Source organism: Amblyomma maculatum, chromosome 1 (assembly GCF_055883805.1).
Source record: "Amblyomma maculatum isolate TAMU_Amacu chromosome 1, ASM5588380v1, whole genome shotgun sequence".
Classification (NCBI taxonomy): Eukaryota; Metazoa; Arthropoda; class Arachnida; order Ixodida; family Ixodidae; genus Amblyomma; species Amblyomma maculatum.
This window is the reverse complement of record NC_139344.1, coordinates 138347735-138372055: the sequence shown is the minus strand read 5'-3', so window position 1 is coordinate 138372055 and position 24321 is coordinate 138347735. Positions and strand designations below refer to the sequence as shown.

The window sequence follows — 24321 nt, the reverse complement described above, 5'->3', positions numbered from 1 at the left end:
CCGCGGCGGCGTCCATCGGAGCGCGGACAATGGCGCGGCCGGAAGTGTCCGGCCGTCCATTTCCGCTCAGCCCTTTGAGACCCGCTTCTCTGCTCCCGCGGCCTGCGGACAGGTCGGGCTGCTCAGCAGCACTCCCGGCACAGCGTGCCCCTCGTGCCGCGATGAACGCGTCCCCCGTCAGCAAGCGTTCGTATACGCTCCTGCGAGCAACGCTGGTATTCATGGTACAGTTGAGGAACCTACGCGCGGCGTTACGGAACAAATATCCCACTTTATTTTTGCCGTGTCAAGATAGGCTTTATGCCGCACTTGCTTTCAAATTTTCAGTAGACCACAAAAAAACTCGTGTAAATTGAGTTGTTTTCCATTCCATAAAGACGAAATTCTGCGGCATGTCGTTTGGAGGAAAAAAGATAACGTTCTCTCTCATGTTTGTTCGTTCTTGCTTACTGCCTTTTCAATGAGGTTTTTTTTTTTTTTTTTTTTTTTTGTTCAGCATCAGCAATATTTTGTTTTCTCCACACCATGCACCGTCGTGGAAAATTACTCTGCTATCGCGAGCTAAATGTGCGCTCTATCTTCGGCTGCCGCTTCACTTTGCTGTAGCGGCTGATGCAAGCGAGGAGGTAACCGTTTTTATCAAGAGGCACGCCAGTTTGCTCGGTTAGAGCTCTCATGCTGGCCGGAGACGGTGAAAGGCACCACAAGAGCAGCGAGCCAAGCAACGCGGGTGGTATGATTGCACTTGCACCATGTGAAATGGTAAAGTGTGCAAATCGCATCCCTAGTCCCCTGTTTCTGTGCTCGCAAGCGAAGGGAAAAGTCATTTTCTCGCATTATTTGAGGAGGAGAAGGCGAATAGTCGGGAGCTGCATATACATCTCGTTATAACCTGTGCTTCGCCAGCTGCCCGGTCTTTTCAAGCATCTGATGTGTGGACCCTGTGCGCTATATTGCTTGAAAGTATATGGCTGCTTCACTCGAGATTAACGGTGGCCAGTCGACAAAGCTGGCTAAACGTTATGAACGTACTGGAGGCATGCCTGTCACCGCCACTTCTCCTCGAGGGAAGGCCAAGACCCGCTTTTCTAGTTTTTTTTTCTCTTGAAAAATGCGTTGTTTGCTGCTTTTTTTGACGCGATACAACTTTCTATTGACAATTTTCACATATTTGTAGCTACTGGGAAGTGAATTACATGACGTTTAATAATATGCAATTAAGTGATATAAGGATACTCTTAACGCTGCGGGTAGCCAAGAACGTTGCCTATATTTTGTATATATTTTATGTTATGTACTTATATTATACTTTAAATACTCCTTGATTAAGGTCCTGCAAAACACTGTATACGGATTTAAAACAGCACCAATATTAACAAGTTTTCTTGATTGCTTGATTGAATAGCGGCGTTTTATTGAAGGTGAGCGAGTATAGTTACAGCTAAGCGCTTTGTATATTAGTGGACGTATAACAAATAACCGGTGACTAATTAGAGACAATTGGCCTCAGGTCTGCTAGTGTTCGTCACGTGAGTGCACACGATCATCGGCCGCTGGCAGGGCGTTTTTAAAAATGCCGCGATCGCCAGTGCTAAGCACTGTTGCATGTCGGAAAAGTTGCAGAAAAAAAATGCGAGGTGTCAGATTTAATGCTTCACAGCTAAGGAAGGCTTTTCGAAATCACTGCATAACACTGAAAGCTAAAATGGTTTTCTCGATGGTTTCGCTTTCGACCATAGACGCATACTGCTTGAATTGTCCATCACTTCATTCGAGCAAGCAATGTACCCACATGTGCATTCGTATAAACACAATTGTTTAAAGCGCTGAAGGAGTGGGCTACGGAACAAATCTCCAAGCACAGGTTCGCTTTTTTTCCTTTGTTAGTGTCATGCCGGTATTTTTATAAAAAAAAAATTGAGCCAACTTCCGAATTCACAGATAAAGCACATTCAAACCAGTCAACATGAGGGTTCTGAGCTACCGATCCTTCTCCAGTTCGCGCATGCCATACCGCAGCGTGGCGTCAATTTCGTGAAAATTACCCGTAGCATTGTGGGGTCGTGCCAAGTACTTTATATTTGCGTGCAGAGCGCGTAGTCAACACGGACGACCTCCAATATAAACCAGAGCTTTTAGGATATTCCAGAATGTAAGACAAAAACCTGTCGGTAACAAAAGTAGATCTCCGGCCGCCCCGTCAAGAGCTTTAAAGCAGTCACGCAAGCAAGAAGTAGTCCTCAAGAAAAAAAAAAAAAAGACTTCCAGGCAGCGCGTACAAAGGAAAAAAAAAAAAAAAAAGCTCTGGGCTTGGCGTGTAGTTCGACTTCATGCACAGCCAGCGAGTAAGAGCGATCGAGCTACTCAGTTTAGCAACGATATGCCCCGCTTTATTCGACGGGGCCCAAAGGCCCATGCTATGTGTATAGTCCGGTTATACTATTGAAGCAGCGAAATACAAATAAAGGAAAAGTCGGTTAAAGGTGACGCCAACGCGGGGAACCGCGTGTCGAAAGAGGCGCTCTAGGCACGCTTTGAAACATGACGAGGGCGATGCGTGCCGGGTGAGCACGGACACGTGGGGCGGTTACGGACCGAGGCTTGCAATGCGCAAGACCCGCGAATAGTCAGTCGTCAGCAGAAAGAGAGGGAGTAGGCAGCACATCAGCAGCGTCGAGCGTAACCCCCGCGCCTAGCGACGGCGCCGCGTTAGGGCCCGCTCTCGGCGCGCGGGTCTCTGGGGAGCCCATCAACGCGCGGCTTGCGCAACCGTATCTAAGGATGATGTACGACGCCGTCACCACTGCCCGTGCGGCGGTGCGTATGCGGGTCTGACTCTTGACGAGACGGCATTCGCGACGTTACGTCTGTGTGAAGCTCTCTGATTGCTCTTAGTGCTCATTTATCTTGACACGAGTATATGAGGAAATGACACGACTATCGAAAGGGGTGCAACAGCGATGCCGTCGAAGCGGTCCCGGAATGGGTCCCAGAAAAGGCTTTGTCCGCTAAAGACTTTCTTCTACCGTATAGTGAACCTCGCCGATATTGTTAGCATAGGCGTTTGAGCCGCCTAGATATTTTGTTTGGTTTTGATATAACTTATTTTCCCCCTAAATATGGTTGGTATTCATTCTGTCGAACATTGTACAGCTGTTTTTTGAATATTATCGGACGCAACTAGAGATCCTCAACGCAGCCGAGGAAAGCGTTTTATGAGGTCAATCTAGAGTTTCTCAATTTCTCCCGTTCCACTCCTGGAACAAGTTCTATGGTCGCCGAAAATAAAATTGTCAAGAAAGGTATTTATTTACTCGCACGTATACGTTGTGGCATCGGTGTGATAAGTGTTTCCGCTTATATACACATGTTTGCATTAATTATAACGCCTCTCAAGTACTCGCAGATTACGACTATACAAGCATACCGGTACCCCTCAAGAGGGAAGTATTTGCATCTTACACATACTTACGTATGAGGCTGAAACGTGAAGGCTAACGAAAAGAGGAAAACGCAGAGAGCTATGGAACGGAAAATGGTATACGAGTGACGTTAATAGATAGGAAGCGTGCAGAGTGGGCCAGAGAAATAGCTCGAGCTAATGATATTCTAGTGCAAATCACGAAGAAGAAATGAGTATGGGCCGAGTAGGTCAGAGAAGTAACCAGAGTTAATGACATTCTAGTGGAAATCAAGAAGAAGAAATGGGCATCAGCAAGGCATGTATAGTGCGAAGAGAGGATAAACGATGGTCCCTAAGGGCATCAAATTGGATTTCAAGGGAAGGAAAGGGTAGGAGGGGACGGCAGAAAGTTAGGTGGGCGGATGAGGTTGAGAAGTTCGCAGGGGTGAAGTGGATGCAGCTGCCACAGGACCGGGTTAATTGGAGAAACATGGGAGTTACCTTCGCCCCGCAATGGGTATACAGTCCGGCTGATGATGATGACACCTCTGCATTACGACTCGTTTCCAACGTGTAATGAAAAAATTGGTTAAGTAGGTTATTTTTTACAACTTACTAAATTTTGACTGTAGACCATAAATGGGATTTTCAAAGTTGGAAAGCGCCGTCAAATCCCCCAATTCCATTACTTGCGACAAACAAAGCCTCACGGGTATCTTTCCAGCTCAAAAGCATATCGCAGCATTCTTAGCCGATTCGTTAGAAACGCTAATATGTTTATTTATTGTGGTTGCAAATTACGAGCGCTGCGACGGAGAACAACAACGAGAGAGTAATGACAAGGACAGGTGCTACTATCAACTGAAAGTTTATTCGAAGAACACAGATTAAATACTCGCAAAAGACAACCAAAGGCACATGCGCTTCACAGATTTTTCCTGGGTATCGAGATATAAAATCTCACAATCTTGGATGCTTACAGATGGTGAGCTCACGCACGTGTCATTGTTCTTATAGATGCGATATGACTCTGACAGTTCTCTAGTCATTTGATCTTTGTGTCTAAACTTAATCTTGGTTTTGTTAAAAAGCGGCAGGCATTTTTTCCTACTAGGCACATTTGACCCACTAGGTTTATTCAAATGACAGTCTCTAGCTCAACTTTCCGTATTACTGCAATTTATTGTGGTCTGCCTCACTGTTATTTCTTCTAATAATATAAAAGAGCTTGCATACATTTGTACAGCTTTTGCCCATGGTGCCCTTCATTAGGCTCTCTAAGAAAGCGTTGACTCTGACACATATTTATATTTGTGCTATTATTATTATTATTATTTTGCAACATTGAACTGAAACCGACTAATGCTGGTGTACGCATTTGTATATTTTATTTTCTACAGCCGTGGCATTAATTCCTGCAGACTGTTAAGAAAAGTATGCGTGCTTTGCGTGTGTTTATTGCGAACCTTGCGTTATATTCAAGTGTGTTCAAAGTCGGGGAAACACTTAATGCTCGCGTGGAGCTTGGTTCGCCGAGAACAACTTTTCAGAGAGAGAGCGAAAAAAAATTGCGCCAATGGCAACAGAAGAAAATGAGAGGGAAAGGGGGATTAATAAAAAATAGCGCTTGTTGGCGTCTCGCGGCGCCCGGTCGGTAGCAGTTGAAAGAAGACGACCTTGGACTACGTGTGGTAAATATCCCCGAAGAAAGGAGCTATGGCATAACATATGCACGCACAGGTGTCAGGCCGGAGAGGCCCCGTGGCCATCTGCCTGTGACGGCGTCCGGGGAAGGAAGAAGGAAAGCGCATAAGAAATCTAAATAGAAAAAGGCAGAGGGGAGTTTGCCCGTTGCTCGGTTCCTGTCCGGACTTCCGCGTCCTTAGCGGCCGTTTAGAAACCTCGCACTGCGGTGACGCTTGCCCGAAACAAGCGTTCCGCCGATCAAGTCGGTCGGACGACTGACGTACCACCCCGGGCCGGCGCTTCTTTTCGTTCCTCGTTACGGGCTCTTTTGTGTCTTCGTGGAGGGGCTTTCTTTTCATTTTTCCCCGTTTTCCTTCTTCGACCTCCGGTGGTAGGAAATCGTCCGGTTCCGGCGGATTTCTCGCGCCACTCCTGGCAACAAGAACCGGCGCCCGCCCTTCCGGCCCCCGGATCCGCGCATAATGTGCCGCATCCGGATTCCATTGGCCGGCGCAGACTGAAGCCCTCTCCCCGGGGTTTGCGATTGCGCTCTCCCATTGGCCGCTGCGTCGCGCCAATGAGAGCCCCTCGAGAGTGAGGAGGCCGCGGGCGCCGCCAGCTCCTGGCTCGCAGGCCCAACGAAGCGGTCCGCGCCCGTGCGACAGTCGCGTGACAGCCAAGGTAGCATGACAGTAGGTGACGAGGCCGGGCGTGACGCGGGTGGCGGCAGACCGTGAGTGACGTGGCGTGATTGGCGTGGAGGCATCGTGGCTCGCGACGTGGCCGCCGACTGCCGGCAGCCTCAGCCGAGGTTCGGGCACGCGGTCGCGGCGGCGGCTGAGGTCTGCCGCCTGTGGATGACTTCGGGAAAACGAGTGCCTCCCACGGATCACCTGCTCAGCAACGCCGCCTCCGTCACAAACCTCACCATGCTGTTCACCGGTAACCCTGATCTGCTACGGCCGCCCGCATGACCCGCGGAGCGGTCGCCCTTGCATGCCGCTATGAACGCGACCTTGCTGAGCCGCGCAGCTGTGTGAGGCGTTGAGCACAACGCTTCACGCAGCTGTGCCCGCGTCGGCCACGTGCCATGCACTTATGGGTGTTTGTCGACGGAGATGGGCGCACGTATGAAAGACGCTGCTTTATGAAAACGGGCTGGTTTGAGTGAGCGGACTGCCGAATTTCTTGCGCGAACATATTCAGGCAGTGATTTGTGCTTTCACGTCGGACGAGGAACAGTATTGCCGCATGAGGGCTAGAAATCAAGGCGTTCTAGGCTGGGAATCGTGGAGGCCCTATAGAGACCGTACACTATAGAGTGCTACCTACGTCATGATGCTGTTTCGTGTCAGTATAGGACGCAGAGCAGCGACAGTTCTTTACGGCCACATTCTTAAAGCTGATTAGTTGGCATCAATTGCATTATATCGTTTCCACAGTGTATTCGTATCACAAGTGACGGACAATTTTGACAGCTGCACGGTCTTACTCTTGCTGCCTAGTTTCATTTTACTAAATTTTCTGTTTCAAGCACCTCGCAACGACCGCATTCGGTTGTTTGTAGGAGGCTGCCAAAGCTGTGTTTCAAGGAAACAGGGCAAATGTGTAAGATGTCTTCACCCGCATTGCGCTCACAGCGCGAAACATGGTGTTACTGGCCAGTTGCTCTGAGGCTTCTGTTATTGCTCCGACAAAATGAAAACCTCGCCACTTGCTTGAAAACACACATCGTTTCCGTCGCCACTGTATCGATAGCGACCCTTCCATGGAATTCCGCCGGATGTTTCCTCGGGTATTTCGGTGCCTGCGCGAATCAAGCCGGAAAATATGTGTGACAGCTTTCATATTTGCGTTGTGTGTGAAGAAATGAGGGTTGTAGCTCGCATCCCTCACGTCTCGGGAATATCAGGCAAACATTCTGGCTTTTCGTTGCTGTGTCTGATTCACTTGCTTATTATTAGTTTTTTTTTATTACACCTATTGTTCTCACGTCTCATTCGTATCTGTTCTGAATAACTACTTTTTGAACACGCTTGTCATTAAATTTAAAATAAGATTTGTGTACTCCCTTTATATCCAAAAAGCCTGCAAATGCAACATCTCCTCACGTTATTGGAGTTCACTAGTATATATGTAAGTTTATTTCAAAGAAAGATCGCACGAAGTATCTGATTCTGTGGCCGCACACCTCTTGAAGTGGAAGTAATTAGAGTGCTCTGTTTTTCTGCAGAGGCCTGTATTTTCCGAAAATAGCGCAATCGTCTGTTGTCAAAAGAAGCCACTTAATGGTGATTTGATAGCCCTTACTTATTTATCCTTACCAACCGCTTTATCAACGACGTAGCACAACGTCGTAAAATCGGCTCCTCTGATTAGCATGTGAAGATAACTTCATCTAATCGTTCCACAGCGTTGAAACAGTCGTATTGTGCAGCGGTGTTTTTTTTTTTTTTTTTTTTTTTTTTTTTTGACGTCTGCAAAAGTCCAGCACCTTGTGGTGGCCAAGGCAAACGCAACTGTGCAGCGGAAACAAATGTTATTGTGACTCGCATCTATAGCGATGCCAGCTGCACAGTTTGTGGCAAATCAGATCCCTAGGTGGCTTGAGCAATATACGTTGGGGGACAGGCTAGGACGGCTAAGATGAGAGAGAACTTGACAACGTTCTTTTCAGGAGGCGTTGGTTTAAACTCCCCAACTCAACCTAGTAAGAGGTATTCTCCGTCCTGAGAGGAGCAGCGCGCTTTTCGTTCGTGTAGGGCTGGATAGAAAATGATAAATGCTGTGCGCATGTCACCGAAAAATAGTGCAGCGAAGCTGCATTTTAAGCGGCATTGCGCTTACTTTAAATGTGGTAAAACAGGCTAAGTAAGGACAAGAATATATTCGGTCTCCAATGTCCTTCATGTTTTTTGTTTTTCAAAATCGCTCGCACAAACTTGTTTTTGTAGGGTGTCATAAGAGTCTTACTTTGTCTTTTAGTTGTCAATGTTTAAAAATGCTTACAAGTAATGATTAAAAGGAACATTGCCACAAAATAATCTGAGGGGATTCGATGCATATGGTTTAGGATTTTTTTTTTTTTACCTTAGGATTTTGTTTTTACAGCAAGCGCTTTCCTTTTTTATGGAGACAAGGGCGCTCATAGTGCGTTAGAGATAATACAAAAACCTATTATTTTTTTCAGCCAATCAATAAGGGACAAAACAATTATTTTATTAGTTTAGACCTAGCTTTTACGCTCTCAAAACCACAATTTCAGGCGGTTCTTATGCATTATAGTAGCGTATTCCGCATCTTTACTCAAGTGTGACTGAAAAACTGCTTCAGAGATAGTGTCGGTGTTCAATTTCAACGCACCATTTGCTTCCGCGCGCGTATTTCCTCTACGAGCTCCTCAGTTTTCTTTCATTTCCTTCTCCTTGATTTGTTCTTTTCTCACCATATATATATTTTTTTTAGCATTTCCAGCACGGCGTGCTTCTCCTGCGGTCTGATTTTATTGCGCTCGCCAGGAACAAGAAAAAAAGCAAAACAGCTTACATGACAGAGTGGGCTCCTTCTAGAGCACAGAGATTCGGAAAAAAGCCAGCTTTACAGGAGGCTAAGTAGTGTTCCGCGTGTTTTGGTCACTCTCTCTCTCGCTCTTACACTCTCACAGAAGTAAGAGAAGATGAAGAAAGTAAACAAATGTAAAACAGAAGAAGTTTTGTTTGATATAAAAAAAAAATATCACGCTAAATTTGATTGTAACGAGAACGGCGTATGGAAAGCACGCAGCAACCGCGTGAAGATTCAACCAAAATGAGGAAAGCTTAAGCAGCCCCAGTTCCGGCCATTTTGAGCTGCCAAATATATTTCATTGCAGACGGATGACTTCACGTGGTTCGAATTGGGAATCGCTGATTTGAGAGCTGAGATGGCAGTTAGGAGCTGCGTAGTCGGCCAGGGGATGAACAAAATGATGCATCTAACACGAAGAAACTGTAAGGAGGCACTAAGTTCAACAGGCAATATTTAGAGTCGGTAGGTAGCGCGTAGACACACAAATTACACTGAAACAAGTATACTGTGCAAAGTGAGGAGCTGAGCAAGGGTTTTACTTTGTTTTGAGCATAGCAGACCGCTCTAGAGCTTTAAACAGGACAGCATAGATACTTACCATATTTTCTTGCATAATGAACGCACATTATTTCTCCCCAAATTCTCATTACAGAAGCTAAAATATTCATAGCCTAATTAAGGGCAAACGGGGACAAAAAGCAGGTCGAGTGAAGATATTTTCTTTTTGGTGGTTGTCTTGTTCTCCAGACTTGTGGGTTTTGCGGAAACTTGAGAAGGATCAAAGACAAAATATTTAGGAACAGGAAATATGTGCAACGTATTTACAATTACTTGCAATGAACAAACGTTCTGGCCGCCTGTGGATCCTCTGCGCAGCTGTTCGAGCTCCTATAGCTCACTTGTCTCCAGACAAAGTCCGCGATTAAAAAGCGAGGCGATGGCGATTAAATAAGAAAACATCTCCCGCTCTCTACGCACATAAAGTGGAACGAGATACACTAGAGCGACGCCCAACATCAGTTTTGAGCTTTTCAATTCGTCAAAAGTGACGTCAGGATTTCTTGCTCTCGTTCGTACAGTTACCCTCCGATTGTAACATCGCGTATCGCACGCACAATCATGCATTAAGACCGATGGGGCGGAAATGAGCCTTCCAAATAGACCGGATGCCAGCTGCCAAAAAGAGAGAATTTGACACCGCCGCCGTGCTCGACGGCCGACGCTGTCGTTCCGTTGCCATGATGCCCATTCCACTCACCGTAAACACGCTAGAAGAATTCCCTACATCCCCCTATAGCAATGAGAAAAAAAAAAAAAGAATGAGGTCTGGGTTTTTACACAACTCGCGAACTCCAGAATAAGTGATAAGATACACAAGGTTTGGAAAAAAAATAATAAAATGACGCGTTGAGTCTTAGAGGCTGCTCAATGAATGCTTCCTCAGGATTCACGCTCTAGATGAGAGAAATACATTCTTCAGCGTTGCTTTCGTGCTCTGCAGCACAGTCAACAACTTATATCTCAAGATCTCGCGCATAAGTCACGCAGTGGACGCTAACCCTGTCCAAAGAGACTGAAAGTAAGGCTCATTCTAGCATACGTAACTCACAGCGTGAAGCTCGCCAGATGCATACTGCCACGCTAATATGAAAAGAGAAACCGCGCCTACGACCAGGGGTCGTTTCTTTTGTTACCTGGCCCACTCTCAGATTATTCTTATTTACTGTTCGTCCGATATGTTGCTGCGTTGTATCGAAACCCACCGTCAGACACCCAACTGTGAAAATGGGTACAAGCGTCCCTCGGCCTGGCGCTCGGCTTTCCTAGGGGTATTCGCTTGGGAGAAGCTCCGTAAACCCCGCTGCGCCCCTGGTGGGCCAAACCTAGTTTCGAACAACTTCGCAACCTGCAAAGGTGGTTCATGTTCGTCTTGGCTCTCCCTCTGAGCCTTGGCGCAACCAACATACGACTATAGAAAAAAAAAAAAAAAACGAGAAAAAAAGGGCCACATAATGGGCTGTTGCCGCGCAAGGCGGACTTATTGTTGTCCGATGGCGGAACGAATCACTGCCACATCGGCGCAACTATTTGGGCCGTGACCCCTTTTTCCCAAGCATTTCACCCCAGAAGAGCCGAGCACCAGGCCGGGGGATAGCTTGTACCCATTTTATAACCGGTGGGTACCCGGCGGCACCAGGGATCGAACCCGGTATAAAAAAAGGGCCACACAATGGGCTGTTGCCGCGCAAGGCGGACTTATTGTTGTCCGATGGCGGAACGAATCACTGCCACATCGGCGCAACTATTTGGGCCGTGACCCCTTTTCCCAAGCATTTCACCCCAGAAGAGCCGAGCACCAGGCCGGGGGAAAGCTTGTACCCATTTAAAAACCGGTGGGTACCCGGCGGCACCAGGGATCGAACCCGGTACCTCCCGATTGCGAGGCGGATGCTCTACCACAAGGCCACCGAAGCGGTGGCCTTGTGGTAGAGCATCCGCCTCGCATTCGGGAGGTACCGGGTTCGATCCCTGGTGCCGCCGGTTACCCACCGGTTTTTAAATGGGTACAAGCTTTCCCCCGGCCTGATGCTCGGCTCTTCTGGGGTGAAATGCTTGGGAAAAGGGGTCACGGCCCAAATAGTTGCGCCGATGTGGCAGTGATTCGTTCCGCCATCGGACAACAATAAGTCCGCCTTGCGCGGCAACAGCCCATTATGTGGCCCTTTTTTTTTTTTTTTTTTTTTTAGGACTGCTGCAGCTGAGGCTCTAAGGGAGCACTTCAGGTGAGGGGTCAAAGGAAGTACCTTTGAAAGACAAACAGAACCACCTATGCAGGCTGCGAGGTTCGAAACTGGGTTTGGGCCCACTGCGGAGGAGGGGCGCGCAGCGGGGTTTACGGAGCTTCTCCCAAACGCACACCCCTGGAAAAGCCGAGCGCCAGGCCGGGGGACGCTTGTACCCATTTTTACCGGTGGGTGTCCGGCGGTGGGTTTCGAACTAACCACCTCCCGCAGCCGAGACGGGCGCTCTAACCATTAGGCCACGGCATATATAACAGAGACGGTTACAACGTAAAGTTCTCACCATCTCTGCCTTGAGCGGTATTCAGCGTACACCACGACGAACCATTTAGCCCAATTTAATATTATGTTAAGAAAATATAAATAATACTGCGTGATATGTTATTTTTATCTCACGGATATCGTGCTAGAAAAACTGGCCACCCTGTATACGCAGTGCCTGGTGTCATCGACGGTACCGGAAGCATGGAAGAATGCAAACATTATCCTCATTCACAAGAAAGGGGACTCTAAGGACCTTAAAAATTACAGACCAATCAGCTTACTGTCTGTTACGTATAAGGTATTTACTAAGGTAATCGCTAATAGAATCAGGACAACCTTAGACTGCAATCAAGCAAAGGATCAAGCAGGGTTTCGGAAACGGTACTCTACTATCGATCATATCCATACCATCAATCAGGTGATAGAAAAATGCTCGGAATATAACCAGCCCTTATACATAGCATTCATTGATTACGAAAAAGCATTTGACTCAGTTGAAACCTCGGCGGTGATGCAGGCATTGCGAAATCAGGGGGTAGACGAGCCGTACGTGAAAGTGCTGGAAGATATATATAGTGGCTGCACAGCAACCATAGTTCTACATAAAGAAAGCAACAAAATTCCCATAAAGAAAGGTGTTAGGCAAGGAGACACAATCTCCCCAGTACTATTCACAGCTTGTTTAGAGGAAGTATTCAGAGACTTGGAATGGGAGCAGTTAGGGATAAGGGTAGATGGAGAATACCTCAGTAATCTGCGATTTGCTGATGACATTGCCTTGCTAAGCAACTCGGGAGATGAACTGCAAATAATGATTGATGACCTAGACAGGAAAAGTAGAAAGGTAGGCTTGAAAATCAATATGCAGAAGACTAAGGTAATGTTCAACAGCCTCGGGAAGGAACAGGAGTTTACATTAGATAGCGAAATACTGGAAGTAGTAGGCGAATATATCTACTTAGGACAGGTAGTAACCGCAGATCCGGATCATGAAAAGGAAATAACAAGAAGAATAAGATTGGGATGGAGCGCATTTGGCAAGCACTCGCAGATTATGACTAGCAGCTTACCGGTATCGCTCAAGAGGAAAGTATACAACAGTTGCATCTTGCCTGTACTCACCTATGGGGCTGAAACGTGGAGGCTAACCAAGAGAGTTCTACTTAAGTTGAGGACAACCCAGAGGGCTATGGAACGAAAAATGGTAGGGGTAACATTAAGAGATAGAAAGCGTGCAGAGTGGGTCAGAGAAATAACTCAAGTTAACGACATTCTAGTGGAAATTAAGAAGAAGAAATGGACATGGGCAGGACATGTAGTGCGAAGAGAGGATAACCGATGGTCGCTGAGGGTAACAAACTGGATTCCAAGGGAAGGAAAGCGTAGCAGGGGGCGGCAGAAAGTTAGGTGGGCGGATGAGATTAAGAAGTTCGCAGGGGTCAAGTGGATGCAGCTAGCACAGAACCGGGTTAAGTGGAGAGATATGGGAGAGGCCTTCGCCCTGCAGTGGGTATAATCAGGCTGATGATGATGATGATGATGTATCCTTGATATTCGACACGTGCTGCTTCATAATGCTGTGTGTACTTGTTCCAGCAGTCATCGGCAAGGGTGTCTGCTGGCGCTCGCTATAGTGATCAGTAGACAGCGCACTAAATAAAAGGGGGTCTTTTCATTACGAGAGGGAAATAAAATTTTTCTATTTTCTTTATTGCCAATGTAGAGCTTTCATGCATTTTTCGAGAGGGCTCATTACTCAGATACGGTGTTTTCAGCCATCGAAATCGGTAGATACTTTTTAATGCCGTACATAAATTTACAGCTAGTAAATAAAAAAAAATGCTATGACCCTCACCTGATCACGCAGAATTGTACATCAACTGTCTCAGGAATGAGATTCATGAACAACCAATGAAGGTTATCAGGATAAGTTTACTAGACTCTAATCAAGCGGAATTTCTAATGGGGGCCGTCCTTTATAGCTTTGCGCAGTAGTAAGCAGCTACCGAAGGATAGTGTATACTGACAAGTGGGCATTGAACCAGATCTGTCTGGATGACAGAAATATATAGGATTCCATAATTTATTACACGCAAGCTCCTTATTAGACACAAAAGAAAAAAAAAATGTAAGTTTTCAAACGTTCTGATTTATTATATTACTGAAGTCATATTACATAGTTATCTCCAGCATAGCCGTATACTGGTTTGGTTTCGTTTCTCGCGGATATTGCTAACCAAGTGAGAGCCACGTTGCATCTATACAAGTTCGAAACGGCCAAATTCACTGCAAGAGCCGCAAAGAGCGAAAACCTCTTCCTTCAAGCATGAACATATATTTTATTAAAGAAGAAAGAAATAGGCAGTGTTTATGCTATTCTATATGTGTATTACTGTGGCAATTACTGCCATCGTAGCTTAGGAGAGGGATCGCATATATAACAGAGACGGTTACAACGTAAAGTTCTCACCATCTCTGCCTTGAGCGGTATTCAGCGTACACCACGACGAACCATTTAGCCCAATTTAATATTATGTTAAGAAAATATAAATAATACTGCGTGATATGTTATTTTTATCTCACGGCTGCAATGAAACGGAAAGAGAACCTTCATTCGTTCAGAGTCTTCGACCCAAATTTTTTGAGCTCCATATGGATTCAAATTTGCTCTTTTCCAAAAACAAGTCTTTTTATTTAAGTCCCCAGTAATGCGCAGAGAACAATGAGGAGCGTAGATATAAAGGCTACATAGTAGTCCCGAAATCATTACTCCCCTATAGGGAAAGGAACGCAAAAATAAGATATAGCCTCTATTCATTTCATTCTATTCCACCCTTACCGTTGACCGCGCCGGATGATTGATTTCGATTGTAACGGAAGCTTCTTGGTGCCTTAAGTAAGATTAGGAGAAGAAGAAGAAAAAGAAGTGCAATTTAAACTTCGTGTCATATTATTCCAACCATGATCACATTAACCGCAGTTGCTAGCATCCCTTCTTTTGTGCATTGTGTGTGCGGAAGAGAGGGGGGGGGGGGGGTAGAGGGGTCAACATTAAACAGAATATTGCAATAAAAACGCATGCCGCAAAATTACACTGTCAGTAAGGATGCCTCGTTTACACATCAGCCCTCCACTCGGAGCTCAACTCACGAACAGTTTGCAGTGCGAGGTTAATTGCTGATTCGCCTGTTGCCTGGCTACTCCTTATTTGTTATCTACGTCAGGAAAAGTTCACCGGCGCCCAGTCATCACAAATAAAAAAAAAAAATCACCGAACAGCTTGAATAAGTGCCTACATGGATTTCTAATTACTTTGAAATGAAACCTCCTCCTGTTGTGATCGTCACCCGAGCAATCTAACAGCGTCCTCTGTAATTGATGCCGCTCGCAACGGCCTTCGTCACCGGGAAGCCGCTATGCCATTAACTAAAAACGAATGGAAAGAAAAATTAAACGAAAGGTAGCAAAATGCGACACTGGTTGGCGATCTTATAGATCTGCACAAAGAGCGAACAGTTTGGAATGCAGTGGACGATTTCGAGAAAGAAAAAAAAAGTTCCAGGATACAAAGGCTCGTGCGGGAAAAAGACAGAATTTTTTCTACGCTAGAGTAATATTTTTGTTTTGATGTCAAAGACTTCAAGGGGGCGAAAAAATTGTCGCTAATATTTTGTTACATTCATTGAAACGATGGCGTATCCAGGGAGGAAGGGGCGATGTGGACAAGGTCTCATGAGGAGGACAGCGCCAAATTATTTGGCACAATCAAAGTCAACTAATTAATACCGCCATTATTGGCTCGCACTCCCTTTTCACCCGCTGCATGTTTGTGCCACTCATATGAAAGCTTTAACATACCGAAAAATCGTCATTGTACTTCTCTGTAAATTTACTATTGATATTGGCGTTACTCGGTGGTAAAAAGTCTTGCGCTAATAAACATTTGACACTTCACGAGCGCAAGACATTAATATGGTCTTCATTCTGCAGCGGAACGCAACAGTGCAGTAAATCTTTACTATGAACCTTAGCATGCAGTGCTTTGTATATTTAGTAGTATTTAGCATGCACTTTTTTGCATGCACTATTGAACATTAGGGTTTGTTTATTTTGTAACGAATTTTAGTTGAATACCTGTAAACAATGGGCGTTCTTTTCCTCTTTACTTTTGTGCTCATATTATCTTCAATGTCACGCATCTACCCGTTACATATATCCTCTGATATTGAAAAGCGAGGCAGTATAGAGTGCCTTCAGCTTGAACGTGGACAAAATGGATCCCCCGAGAGCATCTCGCGCCGAATCATGGCCGCCCTAGGAAAAGCGAAGCAACAAAGCCAATTCCGAGGTTGCTCTCGCACGCGGTGGTTCCCCGGGTGTCCGTGCTCGCTCGAGAGCAAACAAGCGGGCGCGTCGCGCGCCTCAAGAGCGATATGCGCTTGCCCGAGGGCGCCGGCAGTCTAATGGCCATGCATCCGTCGAGCCGACGTAGCCTGCAAAAACACCGGCGCAAGGCACTGAAAGGCCCCGCGACACGTGCACGAGCCGAGAAACACACGATGTGTAAAGGGCGCACCGCGTCAGCCACGATTTCCATTAGCGCCGGCTGGCTCGTTTTTGTGACCCCGCAAACGTCACGCCAGCGAGCTTTCCTCCGCTGAACGAGAGGGAAAAAAAAAATGCTTTGTGTAAGGCTTAGCCGTGTTCAGACAGCGACCCACGCGTATAGCGTCGATATTCAAGTAATGCGTGTCGGGCGCGATCAGATTGGACGCTTGCACGGTCGTGTGCTCCTGTATGCCCGGACACAGGTGCTTTAGCGCACTCAAAGCTCACGCTGGCTTCGCCCGCTAAACACTGATGGTGCGCCTACACTCTCTACACGCTTACGACCAATCGTCTGCAAACACAGTGGCTATGCTTCGGCCTGACAGCGGCGGAAGCAGCGGCATATTTCGCTCTTTGAGCGTGCAGTGTGCTATCTTCACTTAGTATGGAATGATGGCCACCTGATCACTGATGCGTCGACTGAGAGGGTCACAGCACTGGGACATCTCAAGCTCTGATGAAGAGCTCCCACCTATGTATGGGAAAAAGCTATTAGAAAGGTGCAAACAACAAACACAAGCAAACACAATTGGTTACATCAAGACATGCCTGAATAGCGAAGGCGGCAACTTTAAAAATAGTTTTTCGTGTTCGTACGGTTGTAACTCCTTGTAAACGAGCATTCGCGCTTAGTCGTGGCCTATGTGCTGCTAACAGTTGTTAAAACTATAATGCAGATGCTTTCTTTCCACGTTTACGTTATAGTGACCAAACCGGGGTATTCTTATATTTTTATCTCACAGACGCCGCTGTTTACGGAGTGAATTAATTGAGAAAGTGTAAGCGCATAAACTATATGCCTTTAAAGGTTGCTTGATCAAAAATAATTGGCTTTATTTGCATGAAGATGACTACGACTACAGCTCGCATCACCCGCTTCATTAAACGTGAGGCAAGAGAAAAGAAACGCAGGAGCGGAATTGTATGAAGGTGGCGGGGAGTGCGGGGTCTCCTCCAACCAACAGTTTTTAATGCTACGTAAAGCCTCGGATATTTTTTTTATTTTAGGAAAATGTCTGAGGAATACATTGCAGAAACAGGACCGTCGCGCTTCATCCACGCATAAATGACCCATAGCTCCACCTCTGGAGAAACGAAGAGCGATCAGCAATGCTTAAGATATCAGGTGCACCATTTCGACTGCCTACTTTTGAGTGAGTGCAGTCCAATAAATCGACGCTATAGTTGTCTTCGTGTGCGCGTAAAATATTGTCTCAAATGCCATCAGACCCGCGTCCCTGAGCTGGAAGTGGCAAGCCGCATTGCCAACTTTGAACTGCATACAGAACTTCCATCCATTGAGCAGTTATACATATGTCAGGAAACGATTAACAAAAATCGTCTGTAGCGAAAGCATCGCTGTTGATGAAGCTTGATTCACGTTTGTAAAGCAAGCTGCTGTGTCTGTATATATATTTCATATGCCTTCTCCCACATCGTCACCCATCATGACCTTCTTTCTTCTCTCCTTCCCCTTCCCCAGTGCAGAGTAGCAGGCCATATTTGAATTATTCGGGCCAACCTCTCTGCCTTTTCCTGTCAATAAATCCATCTATCTATCTTGATGAAGCTTTCATCTGGTCCTCATTTCAGCGGTTAGGATTAGGCTGCTATCGCAGCACTATACCTTTTCGTAACCCTAGCGTGAGGAGTAATTTGGACAATATCAACATGCTGTACCGCTATTTTTCCTCTCGATAAAAGGTAAACGCGTTTTAACGAACGCATGCTGAAGCTTTCAAGCTGGCAAAATACCTCTGCACCAAATCCATCAGCTTTGCAAAAAAAAAAAAAAAAAAAAAAAAAAAACAAAACAAAACGAACGCAGTATAAATTCGGCGTGCAATGCATCGTTCCGCTGCCAATATGATATTTAAAAATAAGTACGCCTTTACGTGGCAGTTCTCTCTACGTCCGTCCCTGAAAAGAGCAAGACGCACGCATCCGCTACAAGACATCAGTGAGCCGTTGCTCGGTTGCGCAAGTCTGAGTCTACCGCAGGCCTCAGGCCCTCTGTCGAAAAGGAAACGCGCGCAAAAACAAAAACCAAAAAAAAAAATTGTGCTTCTAGGCAAATGGCGTGGGCTAACTTGCAGCCAGGAGGCATGGGCGACGTCCACGGAGCAGAGAGTCGCTGCGACGACGTAGCCGGCTCGATACACACGAGCGCCTCGAGTGCCTTCTCTTCGAGCTGATTTTACTGGCTGGAAGCACGATCGATAAGCACATTTCCTTCACTTTCTTCCCAAGACTGCCTCAGCGTCATAACGGGCCTCCGTCTCTAGTCTTTTTTTTTCCTCTTCTCTTTTATAGTTCTTCCAGTGAATTCGGTTTCCGCCATGACACCTATATTATTGGCTTAACCGTTCCTAGCAAGGGGAACATTGCGATATTTGTCGGGAATGGTTTCGTTACGCGCCTAAATGCAAAAAAAAAAAAAAGAAGAAGAACATGTACAGTCGTCGGAATATAGAAATTTAGCAAGCGTGAAGATGAAGGTTGGGTTGTGAAATATATATGAAAGCAGTTGTGCTTTCATATATATGAAAGCTGCAGTATGATTCCGTGAGTACGAGACGCTGCAGGGGAAAAGACAATCGAGTACTGCCAAGTGTTCGTCGAGATTACTCAATAAAAAAAAAAAAATGTCTTCAAGTTTCTGCATTCTCTAGCTGGACATGGTTTCTTGTTGTTATCGTATCAGGCGTCTGATGTCTTGACAAACAACCTCACGCATCCGCACCAAAACGTTTCACCGTTTCTTGATGCTATCTTAAGTTTCTTCGCTATGCGCGAAAATGAATAAGTACTATATTCTACAAGGCCAGGGTGAAAATGCCTAGAAGCCGGACAGTTTCACCACCCATATCTTCCGATTCCTTTGCTGAATATACGGCATTAATTTTATTACGCCATATTCGTACACTGAGTGCTGTGTGTTTGTTTAGCATGGTTTATCCTTAACCACCAAATTAAGACGTGGATGCGATCACCCGGACCCATTGCACGATGTCCAGATTCGACGCCAAGTACCAGGAAAGGATACATGAAAGCGATGCTATATACTCTTCTCCTCTTCCTTTGCTGAACTGACAATATGCTGTGCTTCCGGAACGCACGTATATGGACACGCACTAACGCTCGCGCACGCACTCATACACGCACGCACGCAGAGTGCAAGCAGTTCGCCGGCTGACGGCAGCCTGTCAGCAAAGTGTGTCATGCGAGAACTCAAACCGCATCGTCCACAGCACTGTGTACGTACAGCTAGAAGCAATATGAAAGGGAACACGGGAGCGCGTGGACTCAACGCTTTCAAATGCACTTTCACCGACAGGTGATAAGAATCAGTGTAAAGACGCATTCGAAGTAAGCTTGGCCGGCTGCTCTTTCTGAGCATACCCTTGGTGTCACCCATTCCCGTCTTGTGTTGGTGGCAGCGCTTTGCAAAGCGCGGACGCCACGCGCTCCCGTGTTCCCTTTCATGTTGCTTCTAGCTGTACATTCGAAGCATGCTGACTGAGGGGATTGCCGTGAGCATAAGCCAGTGTCATGGCGGATAAGGTGGGCCGTTAGGAGCGAAAGTAATTAATTTGTTACTGAAACCAAGAAAGGCCGTAGAGGAAAAATATGTAAGAATCGGTCAAAACTCGAGCGGACTGTTTTACTCTTCGTATATATGCATGCTTTTCGTATATAAGTAGAGTCAGGTCAAATAAAGGAACGTTACTAAAGCACTGGCGTGCGATCCCGAAAGACGTAAGAGGTGCAGTGTGTTTGTGCACGAGAATTTCAGAGCCATATTTTTTTTTTTTTCCTATACGGAGCGCTTCTTGGAAACGTCAATGGCAAGCCCGCCTGCGCAGTTGTGTCATATTACCGAGATGACGAGAAGCTCCTTCTTGAGAATTCTGCGAACATGTTTTGTTTTCGCTTTGTCTGTGGTGCTCAGCTCTTCATGAGACTGAAGGAATGTGCTCTTCGGTAGTATAAAAAGAAGCAATTGTTTACCTTACATTGTGTACCACAAAAATGGCAAGTGAATGCGTCCATCCATGCAGAGCTGCAAGCGTAAAGTGCCGCAATGTGAATGGTGTACTAACGTGTACTGGGCGGCGCTTTTCGTTCCAGAAACGTCGTACAAGGCCGCATGGGGATCACCGTCTCCAACTCAAGCACAAGGTGAGATCAACTCTTACTTTTTTCTTTTGGGGCTCAAAGTCGAAGTGGATAGCATACGTTTGAAGACTAAAGTTTTGCAGGAGGGAGACCCGAATGAGGGTGCACGCGCGCGTTACAAAATTACTTGACTTTTTGCTGCAACTTGAATTCTTTGTAGTGTGAAATTTGTGAAATCTTGTCACACAAATGCAAGTACACGAAAGTTGTGCTTAACCAATACAACTTTATTATAACAGTATGCCAATGTCACTTTTCAGCTCATTAAAAAGAAAAGGTAAGAAAGCAAAAAAAAAAAAAAAAAACAGCTAGAGGGGATTAATGCTGCTGAACAGATGTCCAGTGATAGCTCTGTTAATATAAGACACAAGGCGGGTTTCAATGTTTAATTCATTGATTACGATGATTAGAACAGAGCCTTGAGATCACTTTAGTATATTGCCACACTAATTCTATAGTTATCAGTAAAATGTAAATTGGGGGGGGGGGGGTCTATAGAAGAAAGCAAAGGCACAGTATTTGTTAGAGCTCTGGGTGGACACCTAACCCAGGTCGCAAAGGAATAGAGGAAGGAGGGACTGAAAGAAGAAAGCTGCCATCGCGGAGGGCTCCGAAAATGGCGGCGGCACGCTAAATTTAGCGGCCGCTGTCCGCACACCGTGGCTCATCACAACTGGCGCCCTCACAGGCCACTCCTATTTGGGTTGGCATCACCTAAGAACAGCATTCGTATGGAGGGTCCCTATAGTTCGAACGTGCATGGGTACACCTGATGTGATGACAGTGCAGCTGGTTAAATGCCCCCAGGTGGTTCGAATTATTCCGGAGCCCTCCACATATCGCAGCGCTTTCTTCTTTCGCTCCCACCTTCCTCCATTCCCTTATGGCGCGGGTCAGGTGTCCACCCAGAAGTGCGACAGATACTGCGCATTTCCTTTACACAACCCTAAGAACGCGTTCGTATGGAAGCCGCGTTGGCGACTGTCAGCCTCATGGCCCACATTGACGTTTTTGTTACTTCCGTGGAATCTCTCCTACATTCGATTGCTGACTGGTGAACCTGGTTCATGGCTTGATGCATTGCAGGTGTGCGCTTAGTTCTGAACAGTGAGTTGTAATTTTACGTCCTTATTTTTATATTTATTTTTACATTTCTTATTTAGTCTCATACAAAGCCACATACACATTTTTAAGGCGAAAGCCTTACTAGGCTCATGGAAGGAAATCCCGTGCGCGAGGTGTGCGCGGAATCTGGGCATCGGGTCTGGGCGCTGATGTGTCACTTTTCAATCATCCTAGTGACGTCGTCAGAAAAATAAAAACCCTGTGTCTACCGCCAATCGAACCTGCCTTCTTCGGATCAGCAGCTGAGCGCTTTAACCAACCTCTGCCACGTCCGGGATCGGGAAACGCACATCATAATTCTCCTTTTCTGCCGTGAGGATCAAAGCAGCGATGACAATGACGCTGCAATTAGTACAATGATGACAGTAGCAATTATAATGATGGTGCATTTAGTCGATAATGATAATGAGAGCAACGTAATTCACCATGTGCAGCAACAACGCTCTGGATTTCTCATTTCAGCAGTGTAGATTCCATAGTGCTCTCGGAATCGTTTTTTTTTTTTTTACCTTACATATGTGTGAGTAAAATATGCCTGTGCAATCAATGTGTTTTACGAATATCGATGTAAGCACTAATATTGGAATGGAAGCAAAAATAGGGCTTGTTTGCAGGCAGCAGCAATTCCCTTGTCCCCAGCCGCGTTGGCAATAATCATTTGTCGCAACGACTGGCTGTCCACTGGACTGTGCTTTGCGTAAAGATCTCGTATGTTGTAAATAGTGAGTTCTGTTTCCCTACGTGGCAAACGACAGCCTCTACACGCGGTCACATATTATAGAACGTAGTCTCTGCGCAAATAGTTTTGTTGACGCACGTACGCGGGTAATTCCACACTACAAATTTTATTCGACGCATGTCGTGTATTCTGATTTATTTTTATTTTACGAAACAGACAAGGGAACCGAAACAAAAGAACGCTATAGCATCGCTTGCTGTTGTAAGGCAGGGATTTCGCTTTAGGCCTTAGCCATGTTCCCACAATGTTTTCTGTTAAAAGCATTTTTGACAGCAGGCATTTGATGAGATAAAAGGTATCCTGGAGTGTTATGAAGTATATAATAACGTCTCAGATCCTCTTATCTAGGCTTACTTTGTAAATGGTAAATGTCTTTTTTTTTTTTACTGATGGGGGGGGGGGGGGGGATGACTGTGTGTCTTTCCCGTTTACATCGAGGCTGATACTCGCATGTATCTATCCCCTCGAAACGCCCTATATTTTTGGCAAAGAATATGAGGGCAGCGGCTGAAGGCTCCCCCATGGCCTCGCCAATCCAATCAAGAAACGGGCACAGCATACGCTTTCGTGACTCGGGGAAGCAGAGCCAGCGAGTGAGCCGCATGCAGACGAGCTATTGATAAAACGAGCCAGCGCGCAAGACACGGCTCCAGCGACCACCACCACGCTCGGCCAACCAGAAAGTGGCGGCGACAGAGAGCGGCGGTCGTGTCGATACCTCCAGCACTCCTTCGCCGCCCCGCGCTTTTCACCCAGCAGACAAATTCGCGCACAACTTGCAAATTCCGCTCCCCGCCTTCCCTCCGCCACCGAGAGGATTCGAGGCGCGCCAATGTCATCTGCTTCTCGCTGCGAAACAGTGCGGTTAACTCGCGCAAATTCTGCCACACATTTCTTTTGTGCCATCGCTTCGAATTTGTTCGCGCCTCTCTTTTCGTTTTGCAGGCTGCGTCCCCCATCGCGCGCGCTCGCGTAAAAGCCGCGGCAGTGCGGCAGTCAGTGGGGGTTCTCCGATACAAGCGCGCACTCAGTTGTCGCGGCGATAAGCGGGGTCATTGGGAAAAAAACGGAGGGGGACGTGTCCCCGAAGGGTGTCCCGCGGTACTCACCCGACCTGAGCTTTTTGATTACCCGATGTCGCCGCAGCACGCCCGACAAAGCTTGCCACCGCACGTTCATTGACTTTCATGAGGCCGGAGGGGGTCGACCCCGCAGCCGCGCCCGCTGCGGCGACGACGGCAAAAACCCTCGTGGGACGACGACGGGCGCCAACAAATCGCTGTCACCGCCCAGGACGCCTTTCGCTCGCGCTCCGCTGGACGACCCGCACAGCGCTGTTTCGACTCTGCGGGGCACCGCGCTTGCCTTCTCCATCCGCAGCCTTCCTCCCTTTCATCCGAACAGGTTGGAAGGCCGCGTTTGACGGCGCTGCTTGTAGGATGACCAGGAACAACGATTGTCGGAACCGCTCAACGCGTCAAGTTAAACGCGACTGAGAGTGGAATGGTTGTTTATGGCCTACCTGGTAGCCTTTAAACAGCGAAAATTGCTCGAAGTGCGCCCGTTGTAAGCGGTACATAAATGCATCAAACACGAACTATGCTAAATCTGCTAAATATTTCGAGCAAACTAAGGTGTCTTCGGCTGTTAACGATTATGCTCTGCTTGTTTGTGGACATCGCCTTTACCGTTTAGTTCAGAAGCCTGTACGCTTAACCCCCCTAATATTTTCTTGCTTTATGGGCAGAAATGGAAGTAGCATTTGCCAGGCACGGTAACTATGGCTACATCTGCTCGCTCGTTTGATCTAACACGCGAAAGAAAACAACTGAACAGATGAAAAGCTTAAACTGAAGAGATGACAAGCAAAGGTGGAAAACTTTCTTTGATTCTCGGACAGAGCCGGGTGTTCACTGCAGTGTCACCCAATCAGTCCCTTTAAGGTAGCA

General features: G+C 46.6%; 1 protein-coding gene across 2 annotated transcripts in view; it reads left to right on the top strand.

Annotated features, from left to right (window-relative positions):
- Positions 1 to 24321, top strand: part of LOC146204083 (uncharacterized) — a 214558-nt gene that overhangs the window by 149879 nt on the left and 40358 nt on the right. For both annotated transcript variants that reach the window (XM_084589081.1, XM_084589082.1), the window contains exon 5: positions 20461 to 20511. In XM_084589081.1, coding sequence (XP_084445207.1) covers positions 20461 to 20511 — 51 coding nt within the window. The remainder of the gene's footprint in view (positions 1 to 20460; positions 20512 to 24321) is intronic.